At 48.0% G+C, this 23,444-nt stretch overlaps 2 protein-coding genes across 4 annotated transcripts in view; one reads left to right on the forward strand and one right to left on the reverse strand.

The window, feature by feature from the left end:
• MITF (melanocyte inducing transcription factor) overlaps positions 1 to 4,131 on the forward strand; it is a 103,656-nt gene extending 99,525 nt beyond the window's left edge. For all 3 annotated transcript variants that reach the window (XM_062008033.1, XM_062008032.1, XM_062008034.1), the window contains one exon: positions 223 to 4,131. In XM_062008033.1, coding sequence (XP_061864017.1) covers positions 223 to 624 — 402 coding nt within the window. In that variant the 3' untranslated portion in view covers positions 625 to 4,131. The remainder of the gene's footprint in view (positions 1 to 222) is intronic.
• A 6,801-nt stretch (positions 4,132 to 10,932) lies between these two features.
• On the reverse strand, positions 10,933 to 22,767 carry LOC104552976 (2-epi-5-epi-valiolone synthase). The gene is made up of 6 exons (XM_010195443.2): positions 22,731 to 22,767; positions 17,420 to 17,611; positions 15,485 to 16,118; positions 13,610 to 13,843; positions 11,928 to 12,180; positions 10,933 to 11,033 (listed from the first exon to the last, which is right to left on the reverse strand). The coding sequence occupies exons 2-6, from the start codon at positions 17,587 to 17,589 to the stop codon at positions 10,933 to 10,935; spliced, it is 1,392 nt and encodes a 463-aa protein (XP_010193745.2). The 5' UTR covers positions 17,590 to 17,611; positions 22,731 to 22,767.
• Positions 22,768 to 23,444: the final 677 nt, after the last annotated feature.

Raw genomic sequence — 23,444 nt, forward strand, 5'->3', positions numbered from 1 at the left:
ACTGGTGTGGGTTCTGAGGGGAAGTGTGAAGGGCCTGAGTGGGGTTGTCTTCACCCACCTCTTCAAGAGGCTAATGTTCGAGTGCAGAAGTGTGCAAGGTGCAAGCACTTGCTGCTGGAAAGGAGGGAGGTTTGTGTCTGACAGAAAGCAACTAACTGCAGTACTTAAGAGCACAAGATGGCTCAGATTTATTTTTGATTTGTCCTTTATCCTCCTTTGCAGGAACTTGAGATGCAAGCTCGGGCACACGGACTGTCCCTTGTTCCATCTACCGGCCTTTGCTCCCCCGATATGGTCAACAGGGTCATCAAACAAGAACCTGTGCTGGACAACTGCAACCAAGACATCATGCCACACCACACAGACCTGTCCTGCACCACCACCCTGGATCTCACCGACGGCACCATCACCTTCAGCGACAACCTCGGAAACGTGGCTGAACCGACAGGCACTTACGGCGTTCCTCCCAAAATGGGATCCAAACTGGAAGACATCCTGATGGACGATACTCTCTCCCCAGTTGGAGTAACTGACCCACTACTTTCCTCTGTGTCTCCTGGAGCATCGAAGACGAGTAGCAGGCGGAGCAGTGTGAGCATGGAGGACACCGATCATGCTTGTTAGCATACATTTGCCACACCTTTCATAAACTGCTTTTGGTTCTTGATCAGTAGATGAAATAATTTACCTTTTGTAGAATTTTTTTGATGATTTTTTTTTTCCCCCTTGTGCTTCCTCAGTAGCCCTGTGTGTGTGTGTGTGTGTGTATGTGTGTATATTATATATATAGGATTTTTTTTAGGATTTTTGTGAAGAAACTTGTATATTCTATTTTAAAACTACCAACGCCTCCAAAATCTTGTACAGCACATGTACAGTATCTGTGAACTGGATTGCCAAGAACTTTGAACTGGTCAAATCTACTCAAAGCAATAGAATTACAACTGAAGAGTCTGTTTCTACTTTTGGGGGGGGGGGGGTTGGGGTGGTTGGGAGGGAGGAATCATAGAATTGTAAATGCAACCTATTTCCTTGGAAACGAAATGTAAAGTTAAGGAATGTAAAGAAACCAAAACCAAAAAAGAAGTCCAATTTGTAATGGTGTTAATTGAGTGCTGCCTTAAAGATACAGTGTCCCTCAAACATTGGTCTTTACGTGGCAAATGTTTAGGGAAAAAATACGCACCCTACTCCGCTCAGAATACAAACAACAACAAAAGTGACCAGACATCCTGATTGTGTTGATGGTGATGTAGAACTGCAGGGAGATGCGAGTGTCTCTCTGGGGGCGCCGCTTCCTTTCACTCTGAGCTGATTTGGGTTTGCCTTTTTGATCACGGTTCAAGGGGGGGTTTTTTTTGCTCTCTTAGGTTTTTGTTTTGGTTTTGTGATGGCTTGCCAGCAGTAAACCAAGCAGGAGCACTGTAAGTTGGGATACAGTTGTTGGGCAAAGCAGAAGTTGCAACGTTTTCTCAGCTGGGCACATGATGTTGTACATATCTAATTGACTTTATTTTGTCATTTGTTGTTTTTTTAAATGGCATTGTACAGTTGATTTTGATTTGCATGGGGCCCTTAGTTACCCTCAGCTTCTTGTTTTGTTTTAAATATATTTGTATTTCATTTGTAAGGTCTTTTTTTTTTTTGCTTCTTAATATTGCAACAGTTTTTTGATGTTTTTAAACCTCCATTGGAAGTTTTCTGCGTTCTTTGTAAACACTTGAAAGGAAGCTTTTTGTGCAGGGTTCTGTGTTTTAAGAGAGGTTTTGAGAATATTTTGTATATTACAGTCTCACTTTGGAAACGTTTTTAAACACATTTAAGGTAGAGTACAAATCTAGATTAGGTAATAAAACAGCTCTGTAGAGAAACTGAACCTACATATTTATTTTTAGTGATACAGGAGAAAACAAAAAAAGAGTAGTTAAGATGCTTGGAAACATAACTACGTAGTTAATATACCCTTAATAGGAATTTGTGTTTTATTTCAGCACTGAGGCTGACTTAAGGAAAAAACAAACAGACAAAAAAAAGAGAGTAAATTACTGTATCTGCAAATAACTGTTACTTGATGACAAGATTATTAATTTTTAACATGCAACAATGTTGTAAAAGTAGTTGGGTGCATTATCTACTCAAGCGTAGTCCTATGCAATACCGGTAGTTAGTGTATCTATCAGCCTAGGTGTTGTACAGAGGTGACCTGTGGGGCTGGGAGCAGAGGGACTGGATGGATTTCTCACTCGCAGGCGAGCGGATGGCGTTCAGAATGAAGTGCCTTAAACTCTAGTTGTAGTCTTCCTCGACTAGCACTGACTGAAGTGGGGCATGGGAGAGAGCTTTGGGGTGGTGTCGGACAGGGCGTTGCGGTGTAGCGTGGTGCCTACACAGAGCGAACAAGAGCTTCCCCTTCCCCTTGGCGCTGCACTGGGAGTTCCGTAGGGTAGGTGAAACGGTCAGTGGCTGGAGTGCTGGTTTGGCAGGCTCAGTAAGGAAACCTCGGTCGCAGCAGTTAGTGTTCAGAAATCAAATGTGAATTGAGCAGCGATGGGGACGGTGTCAGGAGCTGCAGAGGCTCTGGGGCCTGCGCTCCTCTCGCTCTGCCCGTGGCTGTTGCCCTCTCTCCGGCCGTCCCCGTCTCTGCCAGGGCAGTGAGCTCTGTGTTGGTGTCGATGCAACCACAGGGTTGTGACTTTTCTCTTTCTTTTCTGTTCTTTCTTTTTCAAAGGAGGAGCTGGACTTAGATTATAATGATGCCTCTCCCCCCCACCCCAGACAGCTTTTGGGAATGTGTCTTTCCTCGGGTAGTGAAGCTCTGGCCCAGGGCAGGACCCGGGAGCCTGCAGGATGCACTGTGGCCATCGTGGTCCTTGGGCAGGGGAATTCCCTGCAGGCAGCTGTGCCATGGTTAGCTCTGAGGCTTCTGGGGCTGCCCTTTGGTAATGGTGACAGGTAAAGTGGATCAGGGCTGTGAAATGCATGTAGCTGTTACACAGGGCTGTGTTACCCTTCCCTGCCCAGTGAGACAGCTCTGCAGCATTGTACAAAATCAGGGTGTGCACTCTGGAGTGCAGTAACTGAGAACCACTGAATATGTTGGGTAAGGCTTTTGGTTTGATGCCTGTGCTGGGCATTTGGAATTTGAGTCTAGACTGTGGTATATCAATATTTTTCAAGCTTACGTGAAACACTGGCACTCGCTGACAGCCAGGACTAAGGATTTTTGGCTATGTGCTGTGTGGAGATGAGGCAGGATTCAAGCAAAACCGTTATCTCAAGAGCTGGAATTCTTGATAGCAGTCACTGTGGCCCCAGCAGCTGTGTTGTGTGTTCCCTGTGCTGTTGTGTTGCTCTGGGGCAACATACGACCTAGCTGTGCCCTGCTCGCTCCTCACCCCGTGTTTCCTTTGGCTACAGCCTTCCTCTGATGTTGCCCACCCTTTGAGTGGAAGCACATTGATACTGCAGTGGGGGATGTCTCTAGGAGACACAGATCTCCAGGCAGATGCTACCTGGAGATGTCTTTGCCTGTGGATTGTGTGATGGTGACATTTTGTGAAAGATTAATGTCAGAGGACAGAGACAGCAATTGCAGGCTGGGTTTGGCATGAGCTGGGTGGAGTGTGGCAGGCAGGAGTTGGTGCCCGGTCTGATGGCAGTGTCTGGTGTGACACTGGGTGGACAGGGCACCGACCAGTTCTCACTTTGCCAAAGCCATGCCACAAGCAGGAAAGTGCAGAGTACCGTGAAGTTCTTCCTTACTGCTTTTGGCCTACAAAGCAATATTTAACTCTTACAAACCTGTAAAAGCAAAAAGAAGGTACATAAGGAAAGCACAAAGCACAAAATAATGCACTTACATTTATGTTGTTTGACATAAAATGCACTGGGGGGGAAGCTGATGTTGATAATAGTATAAATACCTATATTTCTTGAAAAAGTGACATTAATTACTGCCTCTTGCTATGATGCTTGGTACTGTAATGTTGATATTCATCTGCTGTGGACTGCAGCAATAATTTGTGTATGGTCCATAGCACTGTAAATTATGGATCAATATTAATGTATCCAATGAAATAATTTGAACTGTTGTTCTTGATAGATGGATTAAAGCATTTGGTTTTTCACATACGTCTGTGTAAGCCACTCGTTTTCCGTGTCAGTCGATCCTGTTTCTCTGTGCCGTTGGAGTCCCAGCAGTGCTCCTGTGTCCGTGTGCCTGACCTGGTGTTGGTCAGCAGCCCTGGTGTCACCAGAGCTCTCTGGTTGTGTTTATACGGTGCTAGCACAGCGGGGATGGGGCCTTTGTCTGGGTCCTGCTTGGGCTTCCCGAATACGTGCCGAAGCGGATGGACCTGAAGCTTATGGTGCAGTGTAAGGGGAAGAGGAGAAACATCACTGCCTCTCACCCTTCCTGTGGGCTCTTGCAGAGATCATCCAGCTCAGCCCCCTCCATAAGGGGCACAGAAGCGTGTCCAGGCAGCTTTGGAAACCTCCAGAGAAGGAGACTCCACACCCTTTAGGTATTTATATGTGTTGGTGAGGTCTCCCCTCAGCCTTCTCTTCTCCAGGTTCAACAGCCTCAGGTCTCATAGCCTGTCTTTGTCAGAGATGTTCCAGTCCTCTCAGCATCTTGTTAGCCCCATGCTGGACTCTCTCCAGAAGTTCTCTGTCACTCTTGAACTGGAGAGACCAAAACTGGACACAGGACCCCAGATGAGGCCTCACCAGGGCAGAGTAGAGGGGCAGCAGAACCTCCCTTGACCTGCTGCCCACACTCTTCTTGATGCCCCCCAGGATGCCATTAGCCTTGGTCATGAGGGTACAGTGGTGGCTCACATTCAATCTGTTGTCACCCAGGATTCCCAGGTCCCTCTCTATGGAAGACTTTTCACCTCCCTCCTTTTCCAAAGGGGTATCTACCAGCCATCACCTCCCCCACAATTGAGTTGCTCTTCTCAGGGTCAGGCATGGGCTCGGTGGGGCTGCAGGGCACCTCTGACTGTCTGCCTCACTGTCACCCCTGCAAGGTCACCTACCCCTGCAGCCCTACACAGAAGCACCTCACTACCTTCTCCAGCTGTGCACAGGGACGTCTCAGTCCTTTCTTCTCACCCTCAGGTCACTCCTGAACCCTCCACTCACCCCACATGCAAGCAGCTGCTCCTGGGCTGTGCTGGGAGCTGCAGTGACTGGCTGTTAGGAGCCAACTGGAGTCTTGTTTTGTCTTCTCATCTTCATGATTTTTCTGTCTCTGTTGCTTTCATCCCTTCTGGTCTTGTTCTTGGACAGGCTGTTGCTTCCTGTGCTCACAGCGTGGAGTCCTCCCCGTCTCTGTGGACGTTGCTGTGGTTAGTGCATTTTCATGGATGTTCAGCCCTGAATGCAGACAACTTGGGTTTTGAATTTGACCTGTCTTGAAAATCTGATACCTATTAGGAGCAGATAGTACTCAGTTCAGGTGCTATTAAAAAATGATTAGCTGTCCTATATCACTCAAGTTACAAACCATCCTACCCAAAAATGGCTGGGTGAAGCTAACTGGCTCAGCTAGGGCAGCAATGGAAAAGCCCTCTTGCCTGCTTTGGAGAAGATACTTGAGTTAAAGCTTGTGAGTGTTTCCAGCAGGCTTTGTAATGCTATTTCTTCAGGAATTCAGCACAGCATTAAGACCTTGTCTTGTAGTACTGCAAGAGGAAGTCTGTTTATCACCAGCCTAGGATATAATTGCTAATTTAAGTTTTGGTTTCAGCTCTTATTTTGATTTTCCTTTGAGTGGTCAGTTGTGCTAGGGCTGCATTTTGGGAGTGATTTTTTTCTTGCTGTCAGTGAGAGCAGCTCCAGGGTTTGGCTGGGTTGGAGAACCCAGGAGGAGCAGGAAGAAAACGTATAATGGCTGTCAGCAGTTGCTCTGGGGGTCAGCAGAGAGGTGGTAGCAGGTCTTCTTAGGAGCCTTTTAGTTCCTTGGGACAAGTCTGAAAAATGCTGTACAGGGTAAGAAAGTGGATGTTAAGGTCACCAACATCTAGTGTGGTGTGGTTTGCTGGAACGCCCTGTGGCTAGGCTATGGGATGCTGCAGGGCTGGGCTGTGTGGTGTGGTAGCACAGCAGGACCCTTTTATCATGTCACCACCTCATGCTCTCCTTCCAATGAGGTGCCCCTGAGAGCCTGGCAGCAACTAGACACCTGCAAGGAGCTGGTGAGTGTGCTGCCTCAGCTGGTTCAGCTACTGCTGCTCCTCTTGCCATCACATCAGTGGGTGGTCCTGGCACTGAGTGGTGGTCATGCTCTGTGTTCCTCCAGCTCCTTTGAAGTGCACTTTAAAAAATGCAAGGCTTGAGAAAGGGTCACACACTCATTAATATCAATAAGGCTTAATAGGATGCTGCTTCACAGGTTAAGGACATGAGCACTGACCGTGGCTGTTGTCTTTGCCTGTGATCCAAAGTGCATCCTGACTTGAAACTACTCAGTTTTTGAGAGTGACTTTTGACAGGTGCATGTTGAGGCTCATGTCTCTACTGAGGCCTGAAGCTGCAGTTTCTTCCTTGTTAGGACTTTCTCATCAAGATTGCAAAGGAGTGAGAAGGCTTCTGTTGAACTTGGACAAGACTGAATGCAGACAGGTGCTCTTGTGACAGCTCCCAGCCCCTGGCGTGGCCTCTCTCAGCCCATCCCTGCACTTGGCTCTGTGGCTGTGGGAAGTGATGGTTCTTGTGACAGAGCTCACCATTAGTGGTGTCCAAGAGTTGTGCAAGGCAGCAAGAAGGCTGCTATGGTCAGTAGGATGAGCCTGGATGTGCAAAGCATCTAAATACTGATTGCTGCTTTAATGTCTTTCTAAAAGTCACCGTGGGGTTGATGTCTGTGGTTGTATATTGTGGATACTGTCTCAGAAGAGCTATGGGAGAAACCCTTAATTCCTCACGTGTCTGCTGTGGGCAGGGGAGGCCAGGGGACCCTCTCTGAGTGATTGAGGTGGCTGTAGAATGCTGTCAAAGGCTTTAGGAGGTGGGCACGGCCCATCTGCAGTTGCCTGGCTGTGGTGATTGGTAGGTAGGGCAGCTGCAGTTACAAGGGAGGGAAGATAGGCAAGTGCCCATCTCCAGCATGAACCCGGTGTCAGGACATTGCACTCACCCCGTGGGAGCAGGGCCAGGCTGGGTGCTGGCAGGGGCACTGAGTCCCTGGGATGCACTGTGGGCTCTGAGCAAGTTTGGTAGATGTGGCACACAGCTCTGGGCACTGTGTCCTCGTCCAGGTGCATTCGCTGTGCCCTCACCCTTCAGCAGTGCCACTCCAGAGCTCGCCGCTCCCGCTGGCTTCTCTCCTTCAATGGCAACAAGAGTTGGACACGAACTGAACAAGCAAGGACTAGCTCTCTTTTGTGGGGCTGCATCCTCCCCAGCCAGCTGCGAGGCTTTAATGTGGGCAGGCTTCCCTGAGTGGGCACAGACCTGCCAGGGGGGATTTCAGCTGCAGCACAGCGCAGACGAGACAGAAGCCGCAGCCCCCACGGCAGCTCCAGCCCGGCACAGGCCGGTGAACTTGCCTTGCTCCGGGGCAAGCTGTGAGTTCACACTGGTATCTGCAAGCCACCTTCTCTGAAGGCAGTGGGTAGTTTGTACCAGCAGTAACGGCCCCAGACAGGCGAGCACAGGGTGGGTGGGCACGTGTTGAGCCGAGTGAGGAGCAGGGCAGTCGCTGGGGTGTTGAGCTCTGCTCCTTTGAATAGTTACAATCTTTTAATGTCCTCAAGACCTCTCTCCTGACTCTCATTTTGTACTGAATGCTACTATTGACTGGACATGAGTAGTAAAAAGACTTTAGAGGCTCCTTTGTAAAAAAAATACCAGAGCTCATCATCCTTCTCTTTTCTTTTTCCCCTGCTGAAAGGCAGTTTCCAGAGCACATTGCTGCAAAAGAAATCACTTCAGAGCATGTAAATAAGAATTTGTTGTTCTCTGACCACTACAAGAATCTTGTTCAAGCAAACCAATGAAGAGCTTGCCCTGCAGAGCCCAGCTGGGTCCCAGACAGCTTTCTGCTTTGCTCTTTGGAGTAGCGTGTCATTGAAGGTAATAAGAAGATAAGTGGAGATTTTAGGTCCAATGATAACAGCTCCATTTGGAAAAATCAGGAATTAAAGCTGAATAAGTGGAAAGGAATTAAATTAATGCTAGGCATGAGAAAGGAGGGAAAAAAAAGCCCTGCAAACAATGAGGTGTATTTTTAAAAGTCGCTGTTTTATTAATAATACTTTCCACCTCCTTCACTTGATCTCTCAATGACAAGCCTGGCAGAGGCACTCTTTATCAGACAGTGAAGCAATTTAGCTGCTGTCACATGCCTTTCTTGATACACACCTATTAGTCACACAGCCGTTTTATGTTCTTTAGCATATTTTAGTATATAATTAAAAATGTGGCTGTCTGCTACTAAGCAACCAAGCATGTCAGGGGTTGATTGTGTTCTGTCACCCGCAGGAGAAAAGAGCCTGAAAAATAATAATCATGTGTTCACTTCTCAGTCTTAATTGTGCTGCAGCTCCTTTGATATGTTGTTACATACACACACACATCGGCTCCTGAAGATGGAGGGAGGGCTGATGTGTGGGAATGGCTGGCAAGTGACCATCAGCCACATCACTGTCACCCACAGCACGGCAGTCCGAGACGCTGGGCTTGCACTGAGTGTGTGTGGTTTTGTGACTCCTCTGGTCTCGGGTAGTCTAGACTCTGCTAAGCTGCTGCTTGGCTTTCTGTGGGACTGAAGTGCAAAGTGCTGTTGAGCTCCTGAGAGTCTCTCCCTGGATGGTTAAAATAAGTGACTGAAGTTGATGTATGTCTTGTACCTCCTCCTGTAGGTAATTGGGATCAGGACTGCTGCCCTGAAGGATGCTGACTGTTAGGCAGCCAATAATCCTATGCTTCATGCACTTCTAGATTATCAGATGTGAAAGATGGCCTGTCCAGCTCCTGGAGAGCAGCTAAACCACTCACAAGGGTACCTGGGTAATCACTGTAAACTCTGGGACAGGAGCACCAGAACTGCAGGTCTCTGGTCCCAGATCACCTCAGAGATGTGGTCAGCACCAGGTGGGACAGAGACAATACTCCCCTCCCAGAGGCTCTCAGCACTGCTATCCTTGGGGCTCTCTCATGCTCCTAAAAAGTGAAGGTCCTCATCTAGCCTGGTTTTGCCCTGTCCCTACCTGTTCTAGCGATAGGCTGACGGTGCTGCTGGCTTCCCTGTGAGCAGATGCAGTGCTTTCCTCCCTCATTGGCTGCTGTCAGGAACTGGCTGAATGAACCTATGTTAGATAGCCTGGAAAAAGAACAGCATTTCAGGCTTTCTTAACTCAGGGCATGATGGGATCATTTCTGTGGGAAGATGCAGCTCTGAGCATGTGCTCTGATGCTGTTTGCTGTGAGAGCCCTGTGGGAGGTCTGCTTGGGAAGATGGTGCCATCTCTATGAAACCCCATTCTGAAGCTGGAGAAATGCAGGGCCAAGGAAGTCCTTTTGTGTACTTCCTAGGTACATCATCTCCAGGCTCAAGAGATTTATGATGTTAGACTTCTCCAGTGCCTGTCTCGAGCACATGATGATGCTCATGGGCAGGTGCCATGTGCAGCAATGGAATCGTTTGAAAGTTTTCCAGTTTTAATAGCTTTTATTACTTCAGCAAAACAGAAGCCAGCACATCAGCAGAAACTGGTATGACAGACATGAGGGAAAAAACAATAATGCAGTAAATAATTCAAAGACTGTTTGCTGATTGTGATTCCTTTGATTCAACCTCCAGGGAGAAGGATGACATTGCCTTTACATTTTTCACAGTCGGCATCTGATGTATAACCTGAGTTATACATCTCTGCTCTGAGTCTGCCAGGATGCTGAGACATGACATTGAGGCTGCTTGAGGATGATAAACTCACTTTGAGTCCCCTGACTTCTCTTGGTTTTCCCCAAGCTGATCTTATCTACTGGGAAAGCACTGCCATGGGGAAGGAGCCCTGGCCAGCTGGGTATAACGAGGCTGGTGGCAGATGCTCTGTGGGGACACCCAGGGGTCTTGTGGAATTGCCTGGAGCTCAACTTTGTTCCTAGGCAACACTGATGGAGGCAGCAACATGTTTGCCACAGCAGTGGCTTGCAGGGCTCACACAGTGAAACCACCACCATAGGTTTGGGCAGCAAGAATGGTTTTACCAGCATGTCCTCAGTATCCGAGTCCCAAGACACAGGGCTGCCATGCTGTGCATCCCATTGTGCATCACAGCAGCGGTATCTGCTGGTCTGTGGCTGTGTGATGGTGCCTGTAGCTGGTGTGTGTCATTCTCTTATCCTGGGAGCAAAGGCTGGCAGCTAAGTTTCCTTTTTATTGCTAGTTTGAATGAGCTGAGAAAACAAGGCTGAGAATGCCAAAACCAGTGAAGCAGATAACCGACTTCAAATATGTTATATAGCATGGAGATTTTGCATGGTGCTGTGAAGATGCCTCTCTTTTTCTATGGTCTATGAGCCAGACACATTTGCTGACCTGAGGGGTCCAACAACAAGCAATGGTGAGCCAGTGCTGTGCAAGGCCATGGCAGCCCCCAGGTTGGATTAACCAAATGGATGAAAGAACAGCAGCCATACCTTCCCCAGAGGAAACAGCTCACTATGAACTACACTATGGGCACTCAGTGGTTTCACTTCTGAGCGATCGCTTCTTGGGCACTAACGAGTTCCCTTGCAAATGGATCAAAAGAGGTAAGTCAGGTCAGATGCCAACAATCTACTTGTTCTTTGCAGCTCTGGGGTGTATGTGCTTTCAGAGGTGCTGCTGGATTTGTCTTGTTTCAAATTCAGTCCTGCCTTCTGACTTACAATGTCCAACATCTCCATGTGTGGGGCAGGACCACCAGCTCGGGCTTGCAGCTCTCAGAAGACAGTTGGCTCATCTTCCAGCACTGTCCTGCAGTCCCTGACCCACAGCTCATAGGCTCTTTCCAGGGTCTCTTCACTAGTGTCATTGAATATCTCTGTAAAACAAGACTTGCAGTTAGCTGGAAGCTTTCCCTGCTTGCATACACTATTCACGAGTGGGGAGGGTAGTTTCTCCAGGCTGTTTGTGAGAGTCTGTTTTCTTGTGAACGTGCAGAGACTGAGCTTCATCAGAATATTCTGGATGGATACTGATGCAAGAGATCACACTTGGTCTCAAGCACTTTTTCCATGTAGGGGTTGGGGTTTTTGTTTTCAAAATCTTATAAGTGTGTCACCACAGATATTGAACAAATACTGGTTAGTTTTCAGGTATTAGTTCTGGGCACAGTAACGGGTTACATTATTTTTGCCAACTCTCTACAATTGTTAATACTCTTAAATTGTTTTTTCCCTCTACAACTACTTGACAAGAGGTTGTAGTGAGGGGGAGGTTGATCCCTTACTCCCAAGTAATGAATGATAGGACAAGATGAAGTGGGCTCAGGTTGCACCAGGGGGAGGTTTAGATTGGAGCTGAGGAAGAACTTTTTCCTTGAGAGGGTTTTCAGACACTGTCCCAGGCTGCCCAGGCTCAGGTAGTGAGCTCCTCATCCCTGGGGATAGTTAAAAGACACATAGCTGAGTTGCTGAGAGCCATTGTTTAGGGCTTGGCATTATGAGGGGAGAGGTTGGACTCAATAATCTTTAAAGGTCTCATCCATCTGAAATGATTCTGTGATTGCCAAGGATAATTAACATAGATTTTCAAGCATAACAAAGGGAATTGTGTTTCCCTTGTGACACTACAATTAATCAGACCTTGGGCCTTAACTGGGCTCTGGTGGTTACATGCACAAGAAGGATCCCATCTCTTGAGATGTTAAGAAAGGCACAAGTAAAACCAGAGCTGTCCAAGTGCCTGTGCTCCCACGTCCCTGTGCCCACTGTACCTGCCACGCCGAGGCCCGTGGGGAGAGGCATCCGGGGCTGTCCCCCGCTGTGCTTCAGCCGCTCCATCAGGGCTCTCTTGATGAGGGCCCAGTTGCAGCCGTGGTGCCAGACGGGCAGCTCCAGGCCCCTCATGCACTGGATGATCTGCTCCTTCTCCTCGTCGCTGAGGAGGCCGCGTGCGTAGGCGACGTACGTCATGAAGGCCATGTCGATGTTCACAGCCTCCCCGTGCATCAGCGACGGCAAAACCCGCTGCAACGGAGCAAAGGAGGGTGGGGGGAAAGGTTTGAGTTGCCAAATAGTAAACAAGTAGGCTTTTCCTAGAAGTACTGGTGAAAACTGATATAATGACTCACAGCAGTGGAAAGACAGGTTTGCTGGATGTTAATGTCTTGTGATTTATGGTCTCTTTTACAGGTGATTAATTGCATCTAAAAGCTCCCACAGGCATCCAGGATCTAATTCACTCCTGTTCAGATCACTGATGAAGAGCAGCATGGGTTGGGGAGACAAGCTTTGAGCTTTGCATAAGGTCTGCTCCTCCCTCCTTATTCCTCAGTGGCAATTTCTCCCCAGTAATACAGGCTATGGTCTCTGTGCCTCACTCACGTTGGTGATTTCTCATGGCTTCAATGAAATCTTGTCTTTGTGCTTTGGTAAATGCTTGATATGATCATGGAATCCTTATGGTTGGAAAAGATCTTTAAGAGCATCAAATCCAACCACTCACCTCACACTGCCAAGCCCATCACTAAGGTGAACCACATCCCCCAGTACTTCATCTGCGTGTCTTCTGAATATCTCCAGGGATGAGGACTCCAGTACCTCCCTGGGAAGCCTGTTCCAGTGCTTAATAACCCTCTCAGTGGAAAAAGTTCCTCCTAATGTCCAATCTAAACCTTCCCTGGCACTACTTGAACCCATTTCCTTGTGTTCTGTCATTCATTACTGGAGAGATTGACCCCCATCTCACTTCAGTTCTCCTTAAGGTAGTTGTAGAGAGTCATCATATCTCCTCTCAGTCTTCTCTAGGCTAAACATCCCCAGTTCCCTCAGCCACTCCTCATAAGACCTGTTCTCTAGACCCTTCACCAGCTTTGTTGCCTGTCTCTGGACAAGCTCCAGCACCTCAATGTCCTTATTGCAGTGAGGGGCCCAGAACTGGACACACTATTCAAAGTGCAGCCTCACAAGTGCTGGAGTATAAAGGGACAATCACCTCCTTGGCCCTGCTGGTCACACTATTTCTGACACCGGCCAGGATGCCATTGGCCTTCTTGCCCAGCTGGGTACACTGCTGGCTCATGCTCAGCTGCTGTCAATTAACATCCCCTGGTCCTTTTCCACAGGGCAGCTCTCAAGCCTCTCTGGCTGGATTCTGGCAGAATCCAGCCCTTGGCCCTGTTGAACGTTATGCAATTGGCCTTGGCCCATCTACCCAGCCTGTCCAGGTCCTTCTGAAGAGGCTCTGAAGATGCAACAACTGACCTGCTCTCTGAATAGGAAACACTGGTGGAGTGTTGGGTAAGTGGGGCAGAGAAGGCAACCTCTTTATCTGACAGGAGCAGCCTGGAAGTGTTGGGTGACCTGAGGTAGCGTGGACACAAAGTTTTCACGCTGCTGATTGACAACTTCTTTTTCTTTTTTAAACAGATGTTGAAATATAAAGGCTGTCACTCACCATTTCCAGCTCTGGGCTTATGAGGTGACCAAAATCAACCAGTCTGTCCAGGTCATCCTCCCAGAGGTTGGGAGCCAGCTCTTCCAACATGGTTTCAATGGCAATCCTGGTAGTCTGCAGTGCAGCATCCTCCTCGTTGACAGAGCCGCTGTAGGACTGGAACTTGGTGTCCAGCAGATACTTGCCATGGCTCTTGAGCAGGTCAAACAGCCCTTTGTGCTTCATGAGTGCCATCTATGGTAGAACAGAAGAGATAATTAGAGATGATGATGTGATCTTTGTACGTGCTGTTGCAAACTTGATTGTTTCAATAGACTGGACCATAATATTGTGTTAAACACTAGCAAAGAAATACCTACACACTTTGTACAAGGGCAAGTTCTACCTCTGCAACAATGCAAAAGTATTTCTGGAGACACAGTTCCTGGTTAGTCTGTGTATGGGACCATGGGAGTAGGGAGGATACATCAGTTTGGGATTTATTCAGGACTCTAGCAAATGTGACCTGGTGGTGTTACACATCAGCTCTGGTAAGTGAAGGTGTATGCAAAAGGCAACGTGGGAATGCCCAGTGGGGCTCTAGTAAAATGGCAGACATGATGGGAGCACTGGTGAGCATGACCCTTGCTACTGGGCAATCCTGGCCATACTGTGAGCTCACTACGTGCTCCAGATGGTTTGTAATGAGCTTTGGCTATCTGTGTGCCTGGCAGGAAACTCGAGATGGTCTCACATGAATCCCCAGGATAAGGGACTGGATGGTGGATTTTCCCAGGACAACTCTCATCTAATCCTTTTGCCATCTAATCTAATCCCTTTCTGGGCAAGGAATGGTGAGAAAGCTGTGTGATATGGGCAATATGAGGATTCAGAAGTGGTTTCATTGTTACATCTTTTTTCACCCTCTGACTTGGGTGTTAGTCCCCTCCTGCAGTAGGGAATGGTGACCTGTGGGTTTACCAGTGCCTGCCAGAAACCCCAGATATCATGGGGAGTTCCCACTGTGCAAGGTCTGCAATATGCTGCTGATAAACTCATCTCTAGCACATTTTAATAGCTTTAACTCTGCTTTATCAAAAGTTTTTGAAGCTCTTCAGGCATTAAGCCATTCACTGTGCACTTCCCAGGTAATTTTAGAAGTAGAATTTGACTGATTAACCACATTCAGTATGAGGAAGGTGCAAATGATCTTGCAGATCGTTAAGGCCCAGTGTAATGAGCCTCAGATTCTCTGGCAGCAGTCCATTTTGGAGTGCTGTGGATCAGCCTCAATGGGAAGATGCTTTCTTTCCTGGTTGTGCTGAGTTTCTGTCTGAGTTTTGCAGTTTACTTCGCAGGGTTAGCCTAAGGCCTTCTGTGTGAGGCATGTTCTAACAAGTTTAGCAACTGTGAGAATATTTATAGGCTCAAGAGAGTTAAAATTCCCCATGCAGCCTTGATGGCCCACCCGTGTTTCTATAGGGTGGTTTATGCAGAGCCATGGATTCTGCTGGTCTTAGCAGCACTGCAGCTTTTTGGTAGTTAAAGGGGACTTAGAAGGAACATTGAGACAGACTTTTAAATAAAGCCTGTTGTGATAGGACAAGGGGTAATGGTTTGAACTAAAAGAAGATAGATTCAGAGGAGATTATAGAGAAATTGTGTATTATGAGGATATGAAACACTGGCACAGGTTCCCAGTGAGGTGGTGGATGCCCCACCCCTGGAACCATTCAAGGTCAGGTTGAACTGAATGACCTGATCTGGTTGAAGATATCCCTGCTCATGGCAGAGGGGTTGGACTAGATGAGCTTTGAATGTCCCTTCCCCCCGCCCCAAAGTATTCTGTGACTCTGTGATTTCAGCTTTGAAAACTACAGTTGCAGAAATCCCTACCTTTAAAATCTCCCCGAGGCCGTTGGAGATGTGTCGCCGAGGAATGCTCTGGATGAAGGATCTGTCCAGGAAACTGGCCACTGGAGGGGTGTAGCCCCCGAGCTTGTTCTTGCACTGCAGGAAATTCACCCCATTCTTTGCCCCCACGCTGGCATCGACGTAAGAGAGGAGGGTGGTCGGGACCCGAATGTAAGGGGTACGTCTTCGGTAGAGCGACGCGGCCAGCCCTACGATGTCCAGGCAGACGCCGCCGCCGATGGCGATGATGGGCTCTGTTCGCCTGTCCAGGCTGAACTTCTGGACTTCCTGCAAGATGTTCAAGACCAGGTCCATGGATTTTGTTTCTTCAGTGGTAGGCAGGGCGAGGATTTTGTGCTGAACGTTATTCTCTTCGAAGTATTCTCTGACTTTGGAGCCGTAAAGTTCATCGACCACTTCGTCTATGACAATGAAGCGCCTCAGCTTCCTTTTGCCACTAGTGGCTAGCTCTAGTTGTTGGGGGTCAGTAATGTGGCCCCAGAGCAGGGTAGTGTTAGAAGGATCCAGAATATTGTATGTTTCTACCACTTTGTAGCAAAAATAGATTGGAGCTTCGATGGTCCAGGAAATCCCACCTTCGGAGATGCATTCGCCTCTGGCAAGGATCAGAAAACATGGTTTGACATCATTACATTCCTCTCTTGTACTGTGTGTGTCTGAACTAGTGGAAAGATGTAGCTGGGGAATGCAGGGTCTCCTACCCGTGCACTATGGGAGTGTGGGGCTGCAAGGGTGCAATGAGTCTCCTGGGTGTCAGGGCTCAGTTGCTTTGACACCAGAGAAACCCTTCCACATCTTAGAAAACAGTAAGACAGACAGTAAGAAAGGCTGGAGAAGCAAATAGTTTTCCTTCTAATCCATTAGTTTGTTGTTAAAACAGCAGAAAACCCTAGACCAATCATCCTAGCTTCCTACAAGAAAGTGGGACATAGATTGCTAAAATTTTCCACGTCTCTGTCTCTGGCTTGTGACCCTTGTAAGAGACAGAGTGGTTTTGAATGTTAGCTGGTGGAATCAGCTTTGGGTGCCAGCTGGCACAACTGCTCTGGGCCCTAGGTTGATCTTGCTATTGACTGAGGTCCAATAGGCTGTCTTAGAGTCTGCCAAAGTCCTGTTCTACCTGCTGCAGCAGCCCTGCCTGAGCAATACTAGTGCTGGTGAAGAACCCTCTGACCTGCCTGAGAAAAGAGTTAGACTTGTGACCTTAAAACCTGAGTATGGCAAAGGCTAGAAAACTTCTGACATGCAGAACATAGCTGTATTAATGAAGACCTGCATCACAAACAGAGCTCTGTGTGCTCATGAAAAGGAGTATCCTGTAATTAAAGGATAATTAACAGCAAAGAGCTGCATATATCCCTGGGGGAAAGTTGTCTCTCTCCTCCGTCTGAAGTAGCATTAAGTGACTTCTACAGTTTGAGAGATGTGATATGGGTTTTGCTCCTGTCAGTGACCTACTGTGTTGATTTTCCCCATCTAGACACTTCATTTATATGCAACCATCTCTGTAAACACATCCTTCTCTTGCTCCTGTGCTTGAGCTTTGCCACAGAAAGGTTTCAGATACATACAGGGGAAAAAGAAGCCCAAGTACAGCCCCTGCATAAGCCTTTCAGAAGTTTAGAGAAACTTCCCATCTACAAAGATTGAGGCTGTTGATAAAATTCCCTCTGTCACCTAACCAAGTCAGGCCAAGGAGAACAGCAAGTGCAGCCATACCACATGCTTTGAAGCCCACTCACACAGGGTTGGACACAAAATCGTGGGTTTAAGCCACAAGAGCCCACAGGATGGTTTTTCCATCTGAGATGCATCCCACCAGGGAGCCCACACAGTTTGTCTGGCCAGAGCCATCCAGTGTGGTCTCCAACGAACAACGTGGGCTCCTATACTTACATTTTTGCTTCAGAGAGAGTGATCTTGTCTTGGCAGTCGGAAAGGGCTTCTCCTTTCTTGATCCTACACCATGTGCTCTTGACTCGCACCAGCTGGAAGTCTGTCTGCTGGGGCTGCAGGGGCAGGGGGCCCTGCACCGCAGGAACAAAGGTCTCTTCTGACACCGGCATGTTTCCTCAGGTAAAAATCTCCCTGTTAAGAGATCTCCCATAACTGGGTGCATTTGGGGTGCTTTTTAAAGGCTTCAGGTGACCAGGCGTTGGAAGGGAAGGTCTTGTCTCCACAGTTACAAAACGCAGGTTATCTAATGTGGAATGCACGTTTGGGGGTGGTAGGAGCATCTGCACACACGTGCACGTACCAGGACGGGCTTGTGTAACCAGCTAGTTTTACAATGCTGAAGAGGTACAGTAGGAGTGCATACATTAACTTCCAGCATCGTGCCCTACAGCTAATGCAGAGTTATGAAAGGTAATTCATGCGATTCCCCCCGACGTTCAGGAGCCCCTTTTGCTGTGTGCAGCCTCTGATCTCTCTGTGGCTCTAACCGGCTCTTATGGGGTGAGACAGGAGCAGAACCCATGGGCTGTTTAAACCTCTTTTGAACTCACATTCCCAGTATTCTCTTGTGCTGAGAAAGGGAATGATTATTTGTTGATTTTAGCTTTTATGATCTGTTTAAAAAAAATAAGCAGAGAGTTTGTGCCCTGAAGGCCTGTTTAGGGGATGATTGAGCTGTGATTTCATTGCCTTGCTGTCTATGGGACTCTGGTGTCCTGAGGCTTCCCTGCAGTGGGGTCATTTCAGGACTAGCAGTGTGGTCCGTGCAATGGGACCCCCAGCCCCTCCCTGCCCAGGCTTTCCAACAATTGCCACCTATTTCTTGTATTAAGACTATGCCAGATCCTACTCTGAGTACCCAGGGAGATCCCATCTCCCTGACCCAAAGGCAGATTGTTGCTGTGGGATGGGCTCTGTCAGAGGGATGGGTTCCCCTTCTCTAGGAAGCAATGGCATGGTGGGGGCTTACATTGGTGTGGGCAGCTGCCAGGACCCTGCTCCTCACTCTGTGATAAAGGAATGTTTCCATGTGATTTTCCCACTGAGGAATTCAGGGGGCCCCAGGCTCAGCTTGCCACACCAAACACTCCTTTGGCAAACAGACCAGTGTGCTGAGCCAAGGGAAGATCTTCCTTTGATTTCACCAGCAGTGCTCAAAGACATGAACCCATCTTTGCCTTCTCCTTCACCATATTTTTGAAAGCTGTCCTTGTTCAGAAGCAAAGATCAAGAAAACCAAAACCAGGCATAAAAGCAGAGACTGGAAAACGTGCTTCTTCAACAGTTCATCAGATGAGAGAGCTGCTATCACTGCAGTGAAAGCTTAATTCCAACCAAACACACATAGGAACCTACATTTATCTCAAATTTGTGAAAAAGCCACAAGAATAAGCTCTAAAGCCATGTAGCCCTGCTCCAGGGAGGGTTATAGGAAACTTAACAACTATCTGTCACTGCTGGCTTCATCTCCAGATGGCAAAGTGCTTTTGCAAAGACAGGCTGTTATTCATATTTTACAGAAGAAGAAATAGTCATCAGAAGAGATACAGTTTGCCCAAAGTCACCTCTAGAGCTGGTGGGGGGCTCTGAGCCTGTTCATTGTGTAGTTGTGTGAAGTCTTAACTCCCACACCAAACACAGTTTGGATTGCTTTCCACAGGGACTGCAGGTCTAATGCAGTTTGTTGTTTACTAAATCATAAGATGCAATAATCTTAGGTATGCAAGGGGGTCTGTCCCCTTCATCTTGTTTACTTGTTCTGATTAATGCAAACCCTCTGAGCATTGGGAGTTATTTGTTTTTCTTTTACTCTTCTGTCCATTTACTTATTTTCTATTTGTACTTCACTGTTCTATTCTGGGGGCATTGGAATATATTCTGTTGCATTTTAGAAGCTGAAAAAATGACTTTCCAACCTCTATCTGCTTGTCATTGCCCATGACTGCCATGTTCTTGTACTATCTATCCCTCAGCCTCCTCACCTCTGTCCAGCCCCTGGCTTTCTCACCAAGCTTTGCAGGTATATTGAGTTGGTCCTTGGCTAAGTCAGCCCAGGGTGATGCATCCCAGAGGCAAATGATGCTGTTCTGGCTGTGGGATTGTCCACATTTCCTCATTAACTTCAGTTTTTGTTTCATCTACATGAAGAGGGGACAGCTGGCCAACCTCAGCTCCATCCAGTGCTCTTGAATTACTTTGCTTTAATTCCTCCCCAGCCTTTTCTGCTCCAATTCAAGGTCATCTTAGACTTTTGCATGCCTTGAGTCTTCTCAATGGTTTCTCCTGACACCTTCTCTGGTCAGTGTATTCCTGGGACCCTTCCTAAGGATGCAGGGTCATTGATACTAGTGACACAACCTCCTCCAGCCCATGTGGAGCTCTTACCTCTGAGCTGGACCCGAGAACAGCAGGTGCTCCACTGTTTGTCTGTGTGGGGCTGTGGGTGACCTCACAGCTATGGACCACTTGTAGATAACCTGGGGTTCAAAGTCCTAGGACTTTTTTGACCTCATCCCTGGTGGTTTAGCTGGGACACATGTTTGTGCTATGTGACCAGAAGGTTATGAAATTGCCGATTATCTCCTTGAGAGTCAGCAGCTCCTTGAGGTCTGTATGTGAGCATTCCTCTTATGTAAAGTAGAGGCATTCAAAGTCAGTCACCTGGGTTTTTTTTCCACTTTGTTTCATGTCAGATACTGCTGGATCTCACCCTCTGCCTGTGTGCAGGGTGGGGGCAGGTGGGTGCAGCCCCAGCCTGGGGCCATCCTTCCTGCGCAGCCGCTCCCCAGGGGCTGGGGCTCTGCCCAGGTGGAGAAGCCCATCCCCTCGACAGACACCTGAGCACCAACGTGCTGCTCTGCAGAGGCAGCAAATGCACAGCAGCATCCTCTGAGGCTGGAGGACAAGAAACAACATGCATAGTCCTGCAGGTAAACTCCCTGTGTGGGGTGGGGAGCTCCAGGAGAGGTGGTGTGACAGGAGGGGACAGCATGGGATGTCACAGTCCTGGGTCCCCCTCTGCCCCACAGAGATGTGACCTACAGGCTCTGTGGCTTGGCAGAAAGGAGTACAGGAAGGGTTTGTTGGAAGGATGATTTTGAGGCTGAGCAGAGGAGATGAGTCTGCAGGAACCTCAAGTAGAGGGAGGAGGAGGCTCTCAGGAGAAAGGGATGGGTGGGAAGGTGGACACGTGCAGCACCAAGAGAGCTTTGCCTGTGACTGATTTCTGATGGACTGGGATGCTTGCTTTATACATTCATTTCCTGCAGCTCTAACCTTGCCTCAGTACTTGCTCTGGTAGCCACGAGTGCCTGGGCTGGCATGCACAGACAGATGTTTACTGTCTGTTTTGTTGCTTATCTAAAATCCCCAGCTGGACATGGGAATCCAGGCTCTTCAGAATGAGAGACTTTGTTCTCTCACAGCCTGATCTAAAGCCCATTGAAGCTATTGAACTGCCTTGGGCTTTGGATCTGACTGTCAGTGGGTGCTGCTCATTCCTGCCAGTACAGCATGCTTCATTATGTATGAAAATAAACGTGTGCTTTGCTTACTCTCTGCCAGCTGCTCCAGAGCCTCCCTGATGCAGGCACAGGAGTACTGGGGAGCATCCAGCTTTTCTACTTCTTTTCCAGCAGCAGAGCCCATAGAAAATGTGTCAGCCAGTGTGTTTTCCTCACCTTCACTTGAAGTTCAGGCAGAGTTCAGCATCCTGATTCCTTCCATGAGCAGCAGCTTACCCACTCAGGCTGCTTCCTCCTCCTCCTCCTCCTTGTGCTGCTGCTCCACCCCAAAGCTTCTACCTCTCTCCTTGCCATTGCTACTGACTTGCCACCAGCCTTGTCACTACCAATGCTGATAAATTAAGCTGAATCTGTCTAGCTTTGCTCATGAGCCCCTGCAATATTTAATGGCCAGGCAGTTGGGTCTGGCCTATGCTGCCAGCCTGCTCTTGGCCCCCCCTGAGCTATGATGTGCCTGTGCCCCAGTGCATGACCCTGCATGTGTTTAGAGCAGCCTCAGATGTGCTCCAACCACACTTGTGCTTTCCCCTACTACAGTTGCATCCATAGGATGGGCATGTGTCACAGCTGGATGTCAGGTGTGTGGAGCAGCACAAGGTCTCCTAAGAGCCTGCAGTTTTCTGTCCAGGGTTATGGTGGGGTAAGGAAATAGCTCAGGCATTGCATTGTGATTTCCATAACCAGGATTGCTTGCTAAAATGCAAGGGCTGAGTTGTATTTATGTGCAAACTTGAAGTAGTGAGCATTGTGGTAAGCTATTGTTAATGCCAGAGGTGCCTTGGTGATATGATGGCTGGAACTATTTAGAATGATTTTGTCAGCCTGGGTTTCCAAGTGTTCAGCAGCTCCTGCCAAAAGCACTGGGGTGGCACCTAAGCATCAAGCCATCCAGCAGCACAATGTGCATTCAATGCCCTGCTCTGGCTGGGAAGGAGAGGTCTTCTGCAAGCCATGGCTGGGGCTGCAAAATACCTAGAGACTGGAAGGTGAAATGAGGGTAGTTGTTCAAACAAAGGAGGCAAAGATCTGGCCCCTAGTGACATCTTTGCTTTGTTTTTGCCAAATCCAGACTATCTTTTTGTGTACTTACCTCCATGACTTCTCCTGGGCAGTCCCCTGCAAAATGTAGAGTCCTTCCCTTTCCTGGCTCAGCTTCCTGCACCCAAAAGTGCCATCTAAGCCCAATTTCACCCCTGGAGCAGCGAGTCCCTCTGTGACACTGCAGTGCCTGCCTGCTCAGGCACACTGATGTACCCTATGTGCAACCTTAGCTCCACCTGCAATCCTGACTCCCCTATGAACCAAAAGTGCCTGGTTTTGGGAAGAGAAGAAGCTGTAGTCTGTAATTCAGCTTAATTGTAAAACAAGTCAACTGCGCTCTCAGCAGCTACAGAGGAAGATACTGAGAACCATCCTGCTGGCAGCTGTGGTCCATTTTAAGAACTCAACACACTATCTTTTCTGTGAAGCTGCTGCAGGCTTAAAGCAGCCCTTTTCTTGCCTTTCATGGGAGTTTTTAAACTTTTCTGCGGATGGGAAAGGGAAAGAGATGCCTGTGCATAGACAAAGCCATGGGGAAGCAAACAGGCAATGTATTTTAGTGCTTAGTACAGTCCAGCACCTTTGCTGGGGTTGTGCAAAGCTATGTACTGAAATGTAGTGTTTTCCCTGCTGTAATGTAGTGAGGTTTTTTTTATAAAAAGGTAGTTAGATAACTTTTTGCTCACCTTAGTGCTCAGAGCCTTGAGTGCAGCCAACCCTGAGCTCTGCTCTGCCTCCTCGTGTGCTTGAATAAAAATGTAGGCAACTCCGACCTCTGCTGATGGCCCAAAGCATCATCAGGCTGCAAAAAAATCCCGCAGTGCTTCCTGGAAAGATTGTATAATCTTAGCTCCTGAGTTAATCTTGCCATGTGCTGAGTGCTCTCTCTGCACAGTAACACTTCTTGGTGCTGGCGGTTGGTGTTATAACACAGGTTACGAAACAGCTGGAGATAATGCTGCTTTCTTCCCTATTGAGTGACAGGGGATCTTTGTCTGTTACTCACCCAGGAGACTAACATGATGATTACAAAAGTCTGACATGGATTATAAATGTGTCTTTTTCTTTTTGTCCTAAAGTAACGACAAGCCTCTGAGTGCTTGGCAGGGAGTATGAGCAGATCCTGACCTCCAGCATCCTGCAGCCATATGACAACAGTCTGGAGATGCTCATGCAGTAATGAAAATGTTGCTCAAAGACAATGAGTGGTCACACAATGCAAAGCTGGGCTCAGGCATTTGCTGAAGTCAACAAGCTACCATGGTCTGGGGAAGGGAGCGGTTTTTCTGCAGGTTATTCCTGCACTTGCAATTAGTTTTAAAAGGGCTGAAAGAGGTATAAGATGCCCCTATGGCAACTGATCAGAGTGAGATGTCAATCAGGAGCTGCATAGCTGGGCT

This window comes from Colius striatus, chromosome 15, assembly GCF_028858725.1.
Source record: "Colius striatus isolate bColStr4 chromosome 15, bColStr4.1.hap1, whole genome shotgun sequence".
Lineage (NCBI taxonomy): Eukaryota > Metazoa > Chordata > Aves > Coliiformes > Coliidae > Colius > Colius striatus.

Bases quoted from the DNA above. Each gene is read 5' to 3' on its own strand.
- LOC104552976 (XM_010195443.2), bottom strand. From the start codon at position 17,589: ATGCCGGTGTCAGAAGAGACCTTTGTTCCTGCGGTGCAGGGCCCCCTG. The intron at 12,181-13,609 runs GTGAGTGACAGC...GCTCCGTTGCAG, and splicing joins TAAGCCCAGAGCTGGAAATG to CGGGTTTTGCCGTCGCTGAT. The intron at 11,034-11,927 runs GTACAGTGGGCA...CTTGTTTTACAG, and splicing joins CACGGGCCTCGGCGTGGCAG to AGATATTCAATGACACTAGT.